Source organism: Psittacula echo (assembly GCF_963264785.1).
Source record: "Psittacula echo genome assembly, chromosome: 3".
NCBI lineage: Eukaryota > Metazoa > Chordata > Aves > Psittaciformes > Psittacidae > Psittacula > Psittacula echo.
Genome location: NC_137736.1, coordinates 4,066,689 through 4,085,204, shown reverse-complemented (window position 1 = coordinate 4,085,204; position 18,516 = coordinate 4,066,689). Strand labels below are relative to the sequence as shown.

The following is an 18,516-nucleotide window of genomic DNA, read 5'->3' as shown; positions in this document are numbered from 1 at the left end:
CTGATGTGGATTAAACCAGGCTAGGGGACTGAGCTAAATTCTAGGGAAACACAGAAAGGTACACAGCTCAATGTTACAGCACAGTTATTTTAACTACCTGGTTTTGAAGGCTGATGTCTTTCAGCCCAGGGAAGACGTCAGAATAGATATTAACTAACTGTTCTTCAAAAAATAGGCCATCAATTACCTCCCATTGCTCTGCCAAGGGGTAAACGCCACAGTATATAGTTGTATATCATTTATATAGTTTTATTCAACAGCATGCTCCCAATAATAAATAAATCCCACAATAACCTGAGTCATAATAAAGTCATAAAGGTGCTAATACGCACCTTTGCGTAGGATTGTAGCTGAAAAGATACCCCAAAAAGCGGACTCCTAGACAAGCTGATGGAGCAGCAGCCTCTGAGAGCCCATCATCGTGCTCCTGGTCCCAGACCTTCCTGCAGCCCTTGAGTTTCCCATGGGGAAGGGGATGGTCAGTCTGGACCCTTGGTCCTCACCCACACGTGACTCCCACAGCCAGGCTGCCAAGGGGGAGCTCAGTGTGAGCCTGGCTTGTCCTGTGGTGGTACCGTGGCCTCGATGGTTTGCATTACTTTCTGGCCTATTTCCCTGCTTCCTCAGCTGGCTCGTACCACATGTGCCATCACAACAGCACTAACAACTAGTAAAACTAGTCCTGTTCATAGACAGGTTTCAGAGCCACACCTGCTGGAGCCCACAGTTTACCTATCGTGAGACTTAAGATGTGAAAAATGCTGGTAACAGAGAACCCATCATTGCCTCATTTTCAAAGTGTTGTCCCTTTTCCTGCCACCACTGTGAGTCATTGTCTTATGATAAAAATACGCTATATTATGACTACATGGAGCAAGTGATCTGACACTTTAATTATCATCATCTTCCTTAGTTATTTCAATAAAAAGGAAGGTTACAGTGGGTAGGGAAGTGAAAAGTCTTTTCTCAAGCAACACAGCTTTTCCTTCAAGGTTTTGGTCATCGCTGATACAGACTGTAAAGACACAGATTCTTGTGACACTACATTAAATGATTTTTAACAGGATGTTCTTTAAACACAGGTTCAGCAAAAAACAATGCACTCAGTAGCATTATAAGAATAGCGTTTTTGTCAGCACCTGAAGAAATGCATATGAAATTATTAGAGCTGCAAAAAACATTTATTTCCACTTACAGAGCAAAACTTGCCAACAAAACCAAGCTGATTGATTTTAGACTTTATTGAGTCTTCCAGGCCTGCTACAGCCATAGTCTCCATGTTAAAATCTACTGCAATTTCATTTAGTAAACATTAAAGGAAACCATACAAGCAGATTCCATACTCTTAAATTTCTTGAAGCTGCAATTGACTTGTAATAAAATCCCCCAGTGCATTACAAAACAGGGCTGTCAACTCATAACGGCTCTATTACAGCTTCTGCTTCAGTCTCTGCTAGTCTTTGTACAGACTGCCAACATTTTCACCTACCCAAGGGAAGTCACATTCAACAACAGAGAAGAGGAAATTGCGCTCAGATGAGTTGTTCTCTTGCTGAACAGATTGCATAGGTTGTTCTCTCGTTACTAAAATAGTGAGGATGGGGGCTACGGGCCGGGGAGAGAAAAGCCACGGACTGATGAGCAGCAGGAGAGCAATGTGCAATTTTGGGTTCTCCCCCTCCTTGCAACTCTCATAGTATGTCAACATGTTGTAACAATAACAAGGCAAGGCAGAGCAATCCAGTGGCAAAGGGACCATACTGCATGGGAATCAGCCCTGATTCTGGCATCAGCAGTATTGATGTCCACCTGAGTCACTTCCAGCAAGTCTTGTTATTTGCCTGTGCCTCCATACCAGGGAAATGGGAACAATGATAACTGTCTTTCAGTCCAAAGACTTTTCAAGAGTAGGGGTGGGGAGATCTGGGTGACTATGGGTGAATCATGCAATCTGAAGCCAAAACGACAGAGAGGTTTTCTGCCTCCATCCATGCCTCATCTACACCAAATGATTTTTGTGAGATCCTAGTCTATCGCTTTCTTGAAAGACTCCAGTGACAAAGGTTTCATGACTGCTTTTGCTGCTGATGCGGAAACATATCTAGTGTCCAAGTGACAACTTATGAATTATTCAACAGCTACACCCATCACTGTATTTGTTTTCCTATTTGCTATGATTTAATCATCTCTACCATCTTATAAAGCTGACTTAAGGCGCATTAGGAAGTTCGAAAAGAAGGAAGAAAATCTCCAGTTGTTAAGTTACAAAGTGGGCCTGAGATCTTCCAAAATGCAGTAATGAAACCAACAAGAACAAAAGCTACTGAGGCGTTAACTAAGTCAGTGCTGCTACATTAGCTCTCCAGCACAACTGATATATACAATGAAACTTAATGAGATTCAAATGATGCTCATTTTCCTTAATAAAGTATTCAACCACTGTTCACTACTTTGCCCTGCCAAACTGACTGTTCCCCAGCAAGGGCTGTGGAGTTGTTTCTGGTAATCCACCTGGAAGCCTGATACCGAGCTTCTGAGTTTGCAGCCTGAATGAAGCCGTATCCCCTGCCATCATCCCCTGCAGCTGTTGCTTTGGGTCTTCTGCAACTGAGAAGCAGACCTGGAAATCCCAGCCCCAACAATGAAATAGCAGCCTTCAGACAGATCCCCAGAGGCTACATCACTGTGGTGTATGATACCACGGATGCGGCGGCTAGCAGGAAATCTTGCCTTCAGCTGAGCTGTCCTCATGACACACATTGGTGTGTCTGACCCAGGAAGATCAAACCAAAGAAAAACACCATCCGCTATTTAACAGGACTTTCTTTTTCTTTTTACCTCTGAGGGTTGGATAAAGTGTGCATGGCCTAAAAAGAAAAATATGTGCACATTACTCTAAGCTTATAATGGTAGCAATAAGTCTCAGGGGTGTTTCTCCAAGTCGCGGTTGGACTTTTACAATATGCAGAACCCCCTTTTAAGACATCTCATTCTACTTTCTCACAAATGAAAAGTGTTAGGCAATTATTGCAAGGTTGGAAGTGCCACAACCCTTAAATGACACAAGAGTCGATACATTTTTCTTCCAAGGATCTTACACTCTTATGCTCTGCAAAGAGATTTATAACGCACTGTTCCCATTCCACATGCAAGACCCTGCACACCATCTCTGGAGAGTGCGGTAACTTTAGCCCTGTGTCCATACTCAGCTAAGGCTAAATGAAGGAAACAGGAATGCTTCCCCTGAGTCCTCTACTTCTGCCTCTGATTTTACTCAGCTTGGTATTTTAGGTACTCAACCAGACCTTTTTTTCCTCACCTTCCCATTGGAAAATTAATCAGTTCTTCACAAACTGTAGATGAAATTTCTGACAACTCTCATGAGCTTTTTCAGATTCTATTGTGCTGCAAGATCCAGTTTTTCTCTGCATAGTAGTGGCAATCTCTCCCTCAAGATACAGGGCTAACGTTTAGCCTAAAACATTGTGCATTTCATATATCTGGTGATCCAAGTCCATGAATTTCTATTGGTTAAATATTTAAAATCTACTCATTTACACGTAGACAGCCCTATCATAGCGAACTCAATGTGTTTCGCAGTGTGACAAGAACAGTTACTTGGAGAAAAATGTCATGCCTGTTGATACAAAGATAGAATAGAAGGAATTGGTTTTGAAAGCTTCCTTTTGGGCAAGACGCTAAGGCATTTTTGACTGCTGATTCATTTGGCTTTGTGCCTGTTGAGTCAGGATACTGTATGAACATCAAGGACACTGACTAAGAAAGTGTCTGACCTGGACTTCATATTGCTACAGTAAATGCAGAAAGATTAGGAGAACATTTTCCAAGTTGATTGTTTCACTAGTTTCTCACTAGATGGAAAGCTTTTGTTCTGCTTTGTTTCGCATAGCATCCCTTCTTGTGCAGTGTCTGCTGCAACCCACAAGATCTTCTTTTTGAGAGCAGTGAAGTATTTAATCAATAATTTTAGTGGTCCCCTAGAAGCTACTTAGCAGCAAAAGACTATAGCCAAAATCGTTATACAGTCTCATTAGAAGGCTATATAACAGCTAGTGGTTGCCTATACTGAGCATAAAGATTTGGCCCAAGGAAGGAATCCTGAGATTCCTCTCGAAAGGCATTGACAGATACCAGTGAAAACTAGAATGCTACTGAAGCAGGTTGACGGGGGCGGGGGGGGGGAAGAGGGTTCTTTTGGTGGTGTGCTTGCCATAGTTAAGAAACCTTATGTAAGGAGGGTAGCTCGTATAAGAGAAAGAGGTAAGAATGGGCAAAAATTTAATGCCTTTGTGGGCAAACTCCTCCTCTCCCTGAAAAGCCACACGCACAACGACAGAACGAGAGCTGGGAACAGATAGAAAGGAAAATTAATCAAGTAATGCCAGAAGATAGAAAAAAGCTAAACAAAAAGAAGCAGGAAAACATCTATATCTAAGCCTCAGAAAGAAATTTCATTTGTTCATATTGTTTCCTATTTCCATTTGACTTCCTTGGCAGGTAGCCCAGCTCTCCATCAGTTAGAGGAAAGGAAGTTACCGTATCACATTGTTGTGAGGATTGAATTTTATTGCTTTGCTATTACAATTAGGTAAATATTAACTCACTTAATGACGCATAACTTCCTTTAAAAAGTATATCCACCTGGGAATTGTAGATTAGTCCAGTAAAACCCTCCAAAAACTTTCATGAGAGTGAAGGGAAGAGATTAAAAATAGTAGAATAATAAAGGGCGATGCAACTTTAAAGGGGCATGCTAAAAGCAGGGAATCATTACTGTTGATTAGCTAACAACTAGCCTGAGGGGAAGATGCATGTTTTAACGCTGACCAAACCTGCCAGCAAATGTCCAGCTAACTGTGCAAAAAGCCACCCAGATACTGCAGGAAACGTGGGAAGAACACCCAGCATCTCTCCTTTAATAGCCTGTGTGTTTGTGTGTAGGATATCTATCCACTGTCCAAATTGTGAGCTAGAGAGACAATACCCCCCTCAGTAACCTGGATCTCTGGTGGGTTTTGATGAGGGGGTTGTGTGGGGTTTTTGTTTTGTTTTCTCTTAATTTGCTTTTGGTTTTGTTTTAAGCATCATCTGTTTTTATTAAAGTGATACCGTTCTGTAGATAAAACTATTATTCTACCACTCTAAATCCGAAGTGGGAGGAAATGTCTACACTGAAGGTGATTTATGGGGAAAAAAATCACAGGCAAATTTAAACGTCTGGTGGGACTCCACATAGCTAAACTTGAATGGCAACAGATCAGAAATGGAAAGCGCATCAAGGCAAGCAACTAACAGCTCAACTATTGAAACAGCACTTTGACTCTAATATATCGGCTTAGTCATCTCCCATCCTGAGTTTTGGGTTCCCTACTAGGTTATGCTATAAGCTACGGTGTATGGGGACCCCCCTCTGGCCAGCACAGGGAGGAAGGGGTTCCGGATGATGCTTGATGGGCATGGTAGGGGATGACAGGTATCAAGGAAAGTCTGCAGGAGGAAAGAGTGCTGTGACACACAAAACTTCTTTGGTTTGAGCCTAATTTTGGGGCCTATTGAGCTGCATGAGGGAAGATAGGAGCTCTGAGAGTAATGAAAGTGAAAAGAGTGAACCACCCTGTGAAAATAAATCATTTCAAGCTGTAAACTATAACCAAGGACTCATTTCTGCTGGGCAGGGAGAGGAGAACGACAGGAAAATTAGCCTCATAGATGCTTATTTGAATCCCTGGTCAGACTATGGATCAAAGCTATCAGACCTCCACTTTCTTCTTCATTCAAACAAATAGGTTTTAGCATATATATGTTTTTTCTGGCTTCATTTCAGCTCAGTGCCTTAAAATTAAATGTTATACTTTGTGCTCAAGCAAATGCAGTAAGACTAAATGCTCAGGATTTGTTCTTGCAGGCCTTGTGCCAGGAGGAGAAATCCAGCCCAGTGTGGAAGGCTGGTCTGGGACCAGCACAGCATTTTAGGGTGAAGACTGTAGTTCTCCTAAGTCAGTTGTTGCTTTGGCTGAGGCATTGAAAAGGCAGTGCCTTCACAGCACACATGTCTGCTCAGCAATGAGGAGGCAATGTGTACTTTGCCAATTGAGGAGCAGCCTCAATACATAGATACTGCAGAGTTTCTTCTGGCAAGGATATGTAATGTTTATTCGAGTAAAAACCAACAGGCATATTACATACACAAGATAATGATATCTATGGGTGCTTGAGACCTCACGTCTGTTGCTTTATGCCCAGACATGCTTTACTGTTGGTGCTACGTATCATGGCTTGGCGATGAATCAGTTCAGACACAAGCTCAACATCTGCGTCCCTAAATCCCCCAATATTAAGAATATAAAGCTCTGGTTATTTCACACTGTTTGGCAAACATACTCTTCTGAAATGGCTGAAAACTAAACTCAGTATTAACTACAAATCCACGGTGGGTAAACTGAAGTGCCTCATTTTTCCGAAGAGGTTTAAAAAAACCAGCTTTCTGATATTTTATATATCTGATATTTTACAATTAGGAATCCTAGGATTCAGAGCAAGTGAGCAATACATTCAGGTCTGCAGAGTCTGTGAGATTTACTGTAGCAGCTTAAGGGACTAATCCGAATGTAGACACTGGCTATTCTCTTAGAGAAGTCATGGAGTCCAGGCAAGTGGAGAAGAGCAAAGATCATCCTGAGCTTTAAAAAGGGGAGAAAAGCAGAGCCAGGCAATTACAGACGAGGTATGCTAACCTCAAGTACCCAGAAAGAGATAGATATATATATATACATCACACAATACTTTTCTAAGCAGCTGGAGGATTACAAGGTCTTAAGAAACCAACTAAGATTTGTCAAGAATAAACAAATCATGTCAAACTCGTCTAATTTATTTCTGTGACAGGATAATCTAAGAAGTAGTAGACGTGATTTATCTTGTCTTTAGTAAGACTTCTGGTGCTGTCCCACATGACATTCTTATGAGCTAACAGGGGAAATATGGGCTATTATGAAATCATTGTAATGTGAAAGCAGAGTGAGCTGAAAAATCCTGCGTACTGAGTACTCATTTATCAGAGGTTCTCTGGCCATCTGAAAAACAGCCAAGACAAGGCTGTCCTTCATGTTTCGTGCTGGTCAGTACTTGTATTAGTAACTTGGCTGATGAGCATGTGCATGTTTATATGTGTGAATGAATCAATGCTGAGAGAAATATTTCCAGGAAAAATAATTTTAAATCAGAAAAGACAAATACACTAAGAAATACACAAAGAAGTAGACTGAGGACTAACAGAGGAACTGAGTGCACGCACACAAACGGAGAATTACTGCCCAGGCAGTGACAGTTTGGAAAGGACCTGAGGAATTATAGTGGCTCAGAAAATGAACAGAAGTCCATAGTATGGGTATTTGTCTGAATTAACAGGAGTTATGTGAGACAGCAGAAGTACTTTCCTGATTCCACTTGGCACTGCTTAGGCTTTTACTGGTATAGATATCTACGTCTGGGCATCATCCTTAAAAAGAAATGCAAAGGGGAAAAATGTCACTTGGACATTGCTCAAAAAAGGGCATATCCTCATTTGTGAAACAGATGTCAGCAATTTATGCCTCCGCAATTGAGCAGAGGCATGGTCACGGGCTGCAAGGCATTTGCTTCATGTGGATGCATTCTACTGCCATTCCAGATCTGGCTGTAGAATACAGTTGTACTGGTAAAATGGTATTTTACCATTTTACAATAAATGCAACAATTATACAAGAATTACTATCCACCATGCTCTTTGGTACATGCTCAGTACAATGTACCAGTAAGGCTAAAAGGATAGACACAAGTCAGTGTAACACAACTGCTGAAGTGAAACCTGCTCACAAAGAAAATAGCTTGCATGCTGCATAGATTAGACAAACTCAGCTGCTTCCCTGTCGTTCAAGTACAGCATCAAACCCCACTCATCAGAAGTTAAAATGACACCATAGGTACCCACTGCAGCACAGCATGAGGCATAGTGGTGTTGCTAAGAACAAGTGGATTCCAGTCCAGATGTTGTCATTTAAAGTTAAGTCCAGTTCTAGGCAGCTCTTTTCCGTGATTCCCCCCAAGAAAAACTATGCTACATTCATGGCCATAAAGTTTATCTACTTACAGACTCCAGGACAGGATTATCATTCATTGTGTTGCACCAGTAAGCACAGTAATACACAAAAGCATGCAAAATCATTCACGGTACAGAAAGATCCTGTAACTTTACTCCTCAAGTAACCGGTGAACATTCAACCCACTCCTATTTTTCTAGGAAGATAATTCCTGAGATGCAAACTTGAGTTGTATGTCGGCAGTTTCAGACATTGTACTTCAGTGAAGCATACAGAAACAACTTGATAGGGACATAACAGAACAGGAACAAAATATTATCTAATACAGATACTCAGAGGCAAGACATGTTCATGGGGTTAAATTACAGTAAGCGGTGGGCTTTTTTTATTTTGTTGAAAAGTACATCTTTTACTGGATTCAACATGGTAATAAGATGAAAAGAGGTCCACTGGCGAGGGAGGAAAAAAAGCAAAAGTTTGGAAATACTTGATAACTAAAATAAATGACAGCTTTTCAATATCCCATAGGCAGGCTGTAGTAGATGATAATTTCCCACATCCACGGAGAAAGCAAAGTCTCTGACTGGTGTAAATCAGTTTAGCACAAATGGTGGTCTGTCTAGATAAAACCTGCACTACTTGTTTCTCTTAATAGATAATATAGGTAATATCTAGCTTTCACTCCGACCCATGCTTTAACACTCAGAATTTATCCACATTTAATTACAATTTTATCACACTTCTCTAATCAAATAAATTTCCTTTGTCCTCCAAGCAATCACCTCAGTATTCCAGTATGTAAAAAATACTTTCATTATGTTTATTATAAAAATATAAATGTTTCCACTACAAATCATTTTACATTAGTAAGAGGCCATCTACAATTGCACAATATATAATCTAAATGAGTAAGTAATGCTTTGAAATACAAGTTAAAGTAAATACATATTGTCAATCAAATCACATCTATACATTACTTATTGAATGCTAAATAACAGCACAAAACTAGATATGTTAACAGAAATAAATAAAATGGAAACTATATTTAAAGATACAAAACCAATAATACGGCATGTCATTTTGTGAGCAGTTGCATTTTGCTTGATGTTGATAACCGATGCAAGTTCTGTACAGGAAGATGGCCACACGAATTCTAGTATCTCTACTCCACAATGAAGAATTGTACACTGCTATGTATACATATGTACATGGGGACAGGGAGTATAGAATGTTTGCAACAGAGGCCACTTACAGTACAAATCAACTTTTGACAGGGAGAGAAACCTAAATGTATTTTTGAGCTCTCTACTACTAATAGCAAAGAAAAGCAAAATCGAGTTTCTTTTTCTCCCAAGCATCAGTGAGATTTAATTTTTTGCGCTGAGCATGCTGAAACAGTGGGCAAGGAACATGATATGATCCTAAGAGAAAATTGAGGGTGGTCGGTGCAGTTTTCAGTTGTCATCTAAAACTCTAAGAACTGGTTCTGTGTTTCCAGAAGCATGTCACAGATGTCTTCCCCCCACCCCAGCCCTCTCGCCCCCCCCCCCCTCCAGCAGCAGAATGAAGCTGAAGAGAAAGGTCATGAGGAATATGTTATAAAAAGCTGTCCCCACACAGACAAGGTCTGCAAATGGATTTTGGTGACTTAAATTCACTAACAATGCCTGATTTGGAGCAATCTCAAACTGAGGAAAAGAAAGATTCCAAATAAGCTATGCAAGGGATAATACAGCTTTTCTATTCAGCATGCTGCATTTCACAATAGGTTGTGGCAGATAAACAGAAATGTTCTTCACATCTTAAGTGCTTTATTTTCATTTTCTTCCATTTCTCATTTTTTATTTCAACATAATATAAACCCCATTCCTTTTCCTTTCAGAAAATATCACTAATTATTATCCTGTGAGCGTGTTCCGAATGAGTCCTTTACAGCATGCTCACTGCCAGCACTCATTAAAAAAGTTTCTAATTCTGCCTTTATTTAGCAATGTGTGGTAGAAGTTGTGTCTCCACGTTTTCTAAGTCCTGGACCCATGAAGACCAATTTAAATGTCAATTCAGCCACGCAAATCCGAGGAACTGATTCTTCCCTTACTTATATGCCCTATGCTACAAGGAGCTTCAAAAACCAAACCAACACAAGAAACAAACCACAGCTGGTTACCTGCTTTTGCATGCACATTGAAAAGTGGTGTGCCATATAATCATCTGCATCCCACACAGTCTTGGCCTTTTAGGGACTCACATCAGAACCAGTCTAAATTCCAGTATGGCAAGTTGAGAATCAAGAGTGCTTTCCACTAGTGTCCAAAGCCTAATGTCTGGTGGCATCAGATCTAGAGCATTAAGAAGCTTGCCTCTATGTAGCACAAGAAACGTCTCACACTGATTTAAACCCCTCATTTTCTAAGTGAAGAGTTGCGTCTGCTCAGAAATGGGACTGACGGACTCCAGAGAAACAGCTTAAGCGTTTGCTATTGGGAAGATGCTGAAAATGGGAGAGGGCTTTCAAATCCCACTTTCCAGGCTCCTTTTTCCACTAGGAATTATGAATGCTCTCCTAAAGACAGGCTACTTTATGTTTTCTTTCAAGGAACAGGTGCCTAGGGAACCTGTGTCAGAAACTCAAGTCACCTGCAGCATAGCAGTGCCTGGAGAGAGGTCTTCGAGCTCAGACTTCAGTAAAATTACATACCAAAGTCCCATTTCACAGCTTGTCATCCTTTTAAACAAGCTACTTATCCATGGCTGCAAGTCACCATCTCAGCATAACTACCAGTGGCTGCCCACATGGTAGTGTATCTCCCAGCTCCCAGTGTCACGAGCAGAGCCTGCCAGACAGAAGCTAGAAATGGACCAATCCCCAGTGAACTTAAAAAACATCCTCAGTTAATGCAGGATGCAACCCTGTTTGCTAGACAAATCTCCCATTTGAGAATAGGGCTCCTTATTCTGATAGGAAAGCAGGCCTTTGGGAAGTAAATGAGATGTGTGTGCTCGACCAGAGCAAATACTGATCTTGAGGTCAATACGCACACAACTCTGCCAAAACTCAAGTCTGGGTTACAACACCCTTACAGCAAATGGGAGGAATCTCAACAAGTCCAGATGCTTTGTCTAGTATCAGAGCTGGTAAAAAGACCATCTTTCTTTCCTTCTGTACTTCGTGTATGATGTTATGAGTATAAAATAATCTAGTAATTAACCCTCAGACGACTTCTCAGGTTGAACTAATAAACTTCTGATAACATTTGGCACTTGGCAATAATACAGCCAGGTTAAGGTATTTAAGTATAAATATAAACAATAATGGAAAAAAAAAAACAAAAAACCAAAGGAAATAAATAAGTCTTTTAAAAATTAAGACTTGTTCTATTTAAATGAACACAATTAGGGAAGCTAACAATGGCGAAAATCTTTTGTCAACTAATGCAAAGCCACTACAAACTTTATTTCGGTGTTCCTTTCTGAAGTGGAAATAGCATGTTACAATGACATTATAGTAAATATGGCCAGACAGGTTGTGAGGTATTGTCCTCTATTTTCCTTGCTTTTAAAGAAATAAAATACCTGTTACAGATCTCTTCTGTATAAAAATACTGCAAGTCTTTCTTTCTTCTTGTTTGCTGTATAGATCAAATACACAGCTTTTATGTCCATGGGTTTCTCATGTTATTCAGTCACTTAATATTCAAATGGCTCTAGGTTTTAGTATCACTGGTTTTTACTTGGAAGGATTTTTACATATTCTTTTTCTTTTGAAATTTACTATCTGCATTAACAGTCAGTCAAGAGCACCCACCCTTTAGGATTAACAGATAGAAAACAAGTTCACTCCTATTTTTAAGGCATTAATACTCAACACGTGAGTATCTTAGTGGGTTTGAAATTTCAACCATTAGGTTTCCACAGCTGTTGCAAAGAACTCCTTTAAATTCTGCCATTTATCAGCCATCGCTTTTGACCTGTGACGCAACTTTTCTTCTCTCCTGAGCAACATCATTTGGGTACCTTACACAGGAACAGGGCTGTTCTTTGTATGAGTTTCTAGAGCTTTGATACTGCTCACAATCTTCTTTTGAGGCCCCACAACTGTAACGCCAACTTTCTTCATGTCACTGGGAAAAAAGAGAAGACGCATCAGTTTCAGCGTACTGTCTCTGTGTTTCCCAGCGTTGATGCGAGCAAACAGCAACCAACTCGGTCATCTTATACTGCTGCAGTGGAGGAGTCCTCCAGGTATGGTGGTATTGCTGAAAGACAAGCTCTGGTACAGAAAATACTGAGAGACATTGTATGAAAACAGCAGGAGGCAGCCAAAAAAAAAAAGGAGGAAAAACTCATTTAGCCTTTTTGTGTTTGCTTACCTAGAAGAAAAGACAATGAAACAGTGTTCTCCAGTGATACAGGCACTGGGATTTAGGGGCAAGGGGCTTGATTCCAGGCCAGTTGCAATCTTGAGCCTCTCTAACATCTCCAATCCCTGTCAGGCTTTTCCTGAGCAGTGCTGACATCTCGCTATCATGTGCTGAGCGCTTTGAACGGTTGTCTTAATTCTGGTATCAGCTTTGAGATTAACAGCTGCATGGCCAAGATTCCAGCATCTACCCTGTTTTTCACCTCTCATCTCTCCAGGCTGCCCAATCTCTTTGTTCCTTCCGCAACACACAAGCGGTTTAACGCTTGTGAAGGGCTAATTAACCAGTGGCTCACAGGAAATTGGGCATTCCTAGAGAGGATTTCTGCACTGTCCCCAAAGGGTGTTATAACAAGACATTATCAGGCTTTTTTTGTTGCAATAATACAATAATTAACAGCACTGATGTGTTTAACTGTTGGTACCACAGCTGCTGCTTAAAAAACAGTTGTGTACCCAGCTAGCCCAACAGGGAATCAAGATTTCCTTTGGCCCTAGGTTCATACCTGTACTTGATGTCTTTTCAGGTGCAGCGAGAACACTACCCTGCTCTTCCTTATCACCAGGACAAAGATGGATTGCATTTAAATGTAATAAACTTGCAAGTTGTACACTTCCAAGTTTAGCATGTTTAAATGTCAAAACTGGAGGCAGGAGGGAGTTCGGCCTCTGAATAATTATTATCATATAGGAGGAAAACGGCTACAAAGAGCTTGCTTTGTCTCACTTGGTTTGGTGGAATATGGGATGAGCGACGAGGGAAAGACTGACACACATGCCAGTTGTAGCCAAATCCCCATATAAAAGGCTGAATATAAAAAAAATCAATAGAGAAACTCTGAGTGGAAGAAAAATGATGCTGGTGTACCAGAGGATGCACGGTTTACTGTAGCAGAAGAAACTGAGAAATTCCTTGTCATCAGTGAGAAAAAGTTACGGGATCGTGTCCTTCATACAGTCACCAGAGCATCTAGGTTTCCTGCATGTGTATTGCAAGTGTAACAATAATTTATATTTGTCTCTTTAAATGTAGGAATATAATGGAACAAATGTAAGAATATCCAGTAAAAACTCCATATGCAACCACTACTGTCATACTTCTGGCTAAACTTGTACTGCCAGCCATACCAGTGAAGAAGAGCTGTAGTCAATTCAAACTTACTCGGTAGAAATCTTGGCTATTGTATCGCAGGAACTGTATTCCACGCCTGTGAAAATGTCTTTGCACTGCCCTGTCCGAAAACCATTGAGCCAATCACCCGTCGTGCGGAAGGCTGAAATGTCAATGTTGCTTTGGTCCAGGAGAAGATTTGATGGCCTGAAATAAAGAAAGGAATGCAAGGAAAGTTAGAGAGCAGCAATACATATGGATTTATTTTGTGTCTAAACTTAGCACTGGCAGGAGCTCCCAGGCTAGAAGTGGTTTTTCTATTCATCTGTGGAAGTTATCTGCTGCTGAAGCGACCACATGAACTTACGCTGGCAGCTCTGATGAACACAGCATAATCATCTCGCTTCAGAGTGCCTGCTTCTCATGCCGATGTTTAAGTCACTGAAGCATCACCAATTCATGAAGTGTATTGCTACCTTACAACTCAATGTGCGAAGGACTTTCCATATTGCAAGTGGCAAAAAATGACTGCTCCCATATTGATCCAGAAATTCATTTCTGCCTGCTATGAATATTCTTGGTTTTGTGGTCTTGAGAGCATACTGTAACTTCTTATTTGAGAGCATCAAGACTAAAAGCAAATGCCAGGCCTTGCCTATGAAGCCGTTAGAGTCAGGTTCTAACACACATCATTTTAGCCATCTAACAATACCATAAATAAGCCTAGCTAGTTCTCTGGACCATTGTTTCAGAACATGGAGAGCTACATACATTTCCAGGCCTGAGGTTTTTCCTACCTGAAACAGGTCTTTCAGGCAAACAGCCAGGAGGACACACTCAGCTCTCAGGTAGGTGAACCTGTTCTCAGCTGTTCCTCCTCATTGACTTGCTATCTTATTCTAAGAGGTGTGAGAAGCCCCTGAATAGCAACATGATCAGTAACTTCTTTCTACTGACAAGAGATCTTACTGATTCTAGTCACCTTTCTCTCTTAGTGCTAATTGGTACAGTAATGACTTCCTCAACTAGTCAGATGTTATTAGAGACATCAACTCTTATTTCTGCAATTTTCCCTCCACTGATAATCATACGTCCACACTGGACAGCTTTTAGCCACCATTCAGAAAGATACATGCTCCATTTTAAGTAAAATATCTAAGGTATCTACCTCAGGCTTAAAGCTAAGCGTGTGCTTAGCTGTGCTACTGTGATGGTGCTACTCATAAGCACAGGAGACTGAGCTAGAGGATGCTCAAAGCAGTTATCACTGCAGCTTTATGGTCTATTTTCTGCCCCACAATTCTTTTTCCCTGTGGTTCTAGTGAAACATCACTTGCACAGGAGTTTAACTACTACAGTTGAATCCATCTGATATCACTTTTGTGACTGGGAAGAAGTGAAAATGAGAGGTGGTTAGACTAACACCATAATTTAAAGGCAGTGATTACGCAGTGCAGAGGGTACTTGACAGCTGCTGGTATTGGAGAAGTGATTTGGATTGTAAAACACCCTCTTCACCCCATACCCAAGCCATCTCTGAGCACCGGACAAAAGAAATGGGGAGCGATTGTAAAGGCACCAAAGAGAACAAAGTAGTTAAATACCAGTAAATTTAAGCGCATAAGCAGCCTGGAAAACCCAAGCAAAACGTCATAATCCCAACAGAGGTTTTTGTTAAGTTTGGGAACTACAATAGTACCCTTAGTAGAAATACTACAACAATAGTACTTAGTAGCAGTACTACAGTAGTAAAACTGTACCCTCGCAGTACACACAATTTTCAGTGGAATCAGATGTCACATCAATTACACCGAGACTTTTACCTTTGAAGAAAAGAACAGTAATAACTTTTGGTATTGGCTACATATTTAACGGCACCTTTTACTTCTGATGCTTTGCCAACTGTTATCAATCAGCTGATTTCTTTCAAGCTCAGAAAATTATTTTCATATCTTTTTCCCTTCTGCGATTGCAGGCCACAATTAAAAAGGCTTCGAAATCTTAACTTCAAAATCACAAATGGACATAACATCGCTGAAGATTCGCCATCAATGTTCACCAGGTCTCCAAGCAGCAATATCCCTCATAGGACACTTTTCACCTGACTACCTTCCCTCCAGAGGCTCAGTCATCACAAGGAGCTGCTGCAAATGACCGTGATCGCTGGCATCAACTATAGACCTCACATCCTGAGAGCAGCTGCAGATGGAAAGGAAAGAGACAGATGACACTAGAAACCTGCTCTGCCCCCAAAACACTAAAGAAGGGAAAGCACAGCACGGCCACAGAGACTCAAAGGCCGAGCTGAGGACAGAAGCTGCAGCACACTCCAGGTTACTGTTCTGATCTTAAAAACAGATCTTAGGCACCTTTGTGACACAAAGCTTCAAACACTCTCCAGTTAAAGGCTTAGGTTTGATAATCAAGTCCAAAATAGTCTTATTCAGTAGCTGTACAGCCTACATCTCCCTGACTACTGTTTGTTCCAAGAAGAGCCAATGCTTTTTATTTATAGTTTTCTGGGTGTAGCATCTGGAATCCCAAGACATTTATTAAGAGTATTTACGAAGTGCTCTTAGTGATAAAGCATGGAGACTTTTTCTTTTCCAAGCCTAGTATGTCTTTTTAACTTAAATCCAATAAAGCAAGGCCTGACTCAAGAATCACTAATGAAAAAAAAAAAGGAAAGTATAAACAAGTTGAAATAGAACAGGTCTCTAGGATTAGGAATTAGAATGGCCCAAAAGAGCTTTTATGTTTATTACTTGGATCAAAGCATCAACGAGACAAAAAAATATGACCTAATTTTAATGCAAGTGACCTCAGAATAACCAGCACTGTAAAGTATCATTTTTCTCCTTGTAGGATTCCAAAGAAAAATTAGTTACTTTCCTCCTCAGAGAGGACATCTGGACAGTTTATCAATGAATAGGAATTTGTCTCACTTCGAAGAGTCTGTGATGTCTCCTCACATGCACCAAGGGAAAGCTGGGCTTTCAGAGCATCTGCACACATAGGCAGTTTTTTTCCCCTTGACCCAGCCCCTAGACAGAAGGTCTGAACATGAAATTTATGGTCTGGGTGATGTGCGCCATGAGCTCACACTTTACTAGACAAATTAGATGGGTTGCAATCCGTGCAGCTGTAAACGATGTCCTGCAGGGTTCCACCTGATCTTTTACAGCTTTTCATAAATCAGTACCTACTAGCTTCAGAAGAGAGTCATTAAAAAGAAATCATGGAAATTACATGTTTGCTCAGGGGAAGTGAAATGGAACATTTCCCTCTGTCTTGTCTTTTCTTCTTTCCCCTCTCTTTTTTTTTGGAACTCTTTTTACTTTGTTGCTTTGACCAACAACAATATACCCTATCATGTTATCTTTTGACAGCCGTGGAAAGACTTTTTGTCCTGTTCATCCTGACCGTGTGTCTATCTACAGAACTTTATTTACTGATATGTGGTGCACTGAAAAAAAATCAGCAAGACTCAGGTTAGAGAGACAAATTTAACAGCAAGGTGCCAGTTACAAAATACCCTGTTGCTGAAAGCTTTCTCTGGATGTGCTCATTATGTTAACAGTTGGAATTAACCTTTGAGTCATCTGCAGTAGCAAGAAGAACTATAGTTTGTTACCATTAGCACAGCCTTTTGTCACAACACAGGGAAACTTATGCTGCACCATCTAGTAACGACAAAGACACAGAAAATGTCATTAGAACCATTCCCAACACAGCATGAAAATCTCATCTCTGCTAGGCTGCTGCCTGGCAAGAAAGGGGTACATTAACTTGTAAAACCCAGGAACCGAGGCAAATAAAAGGAAAATATCCTTCCACTTCTTCTGCATGAGGGGTAGCATTCTGCAACAACACAGAGGACTGGGGTACATCTGATCCTGGACACCTATTGCAGTAGCCTCTTTCTTTCCATCCCTTCCTCCAAACAATGCAACCAACCTTAAGTTTGTAAATCTGGACTTCCCCTTCTGCAATCAGTTTCTTTTAAATGGGAAAGCATTTAAAAATCATAAAGTAATTTCCTGTGGCAAATTTTAGGTAATTATAGCCTGATCTTCTAAAGTGAAATTGCTCCCTAGGAGGGAGCCAGGCCTTGTTTGAACACAAATCCTATGTGCTTTATGATTATGGCAAGCTAAAGCACAGAATTCAGGTCTAACAAGAAGGGTATCTCCTATTTCAAGAGGAAAATAAACCAAAAAACAACACATGGCATACAAAGCAAACTTTAGTTTTATCTTCTGCAGCAAGCACTATCATCAGTATGCATGTGTATCAACAGGAGACTAATAAATAAATGACATGCCAAGGAGAAGTAGAGTCATTGCGTTTACTTGATTATCCCTGGACCTTAAAGATAAGAGCCTTTGGAGTTCCACCTCTTCATGCTAATTTTTAAGACACTCTTAGCAAAATCCATAACTTAGTCCTAAAATACATTTCACCTCCTAGGGTGACACATTTGCTTTTCCCAAGGGGCTACGTATGATACATGCACACTCTCAGAATAAGGAGGTCGTGACTACTCTTTGAAGTCAAAAGAGAGCTGGAGAGGGATAATACAGATACCCAACAGGGAAAAGAATGCAGGTGAGGCTGATGGCCTTCTGCAAAGAATTAAACCTCTCTAGACATCATCCTCGACTTCTTATTTTCTAGCTCCATGTTGCCTGTTGGCAAAAAACTTACCACAGCTTGCTCTAGGATAAAGCACAGATAAAATTTCAACTGCCACATAGGTCAGTCCTTCTGCCTTCCCTACTCCTTTAGCTGCCCCTCAGAACATGCTTTTCAAGGGGCTTATATCCTTTCAGTGTCCCAGTGAGGTAATAAATCATATGGCTGGGTATATCATGCTCCTCAATTTA

General features: G+C 40.7%; 1 protein-coding gene across 1 annotated transcript in view; it reads right to left on the bottom strand.

Annotated features, from left to right (window-relative positions):
* Positions 1-12,114: 12,114 nt before the first annotated feature.
* Positions 12,115-18,516, bottom strand: part of EPHA3 (EPH receptor A3) — a gene marked incomplete at its 3' end in the record, with an annotated part of 215,811 nt that continues 209,409 nt past the window's right edge. Inside the window, exons 16-17 of the mRNA XM_080613975.1 lie at positions 13,682-13,837; positions 12,115-12,220 (exon numbers count right to left, since the gene is read on the bottom strand). Of these exons, the coding sequence (XP_080470101.1) occupies positions 12,115-12,220; positions 13,682-13,837 (262 nt within the window). The remainder of the gene's footprint in view (positions 12,221-13,681; positions 13,838-18,516) is intronic.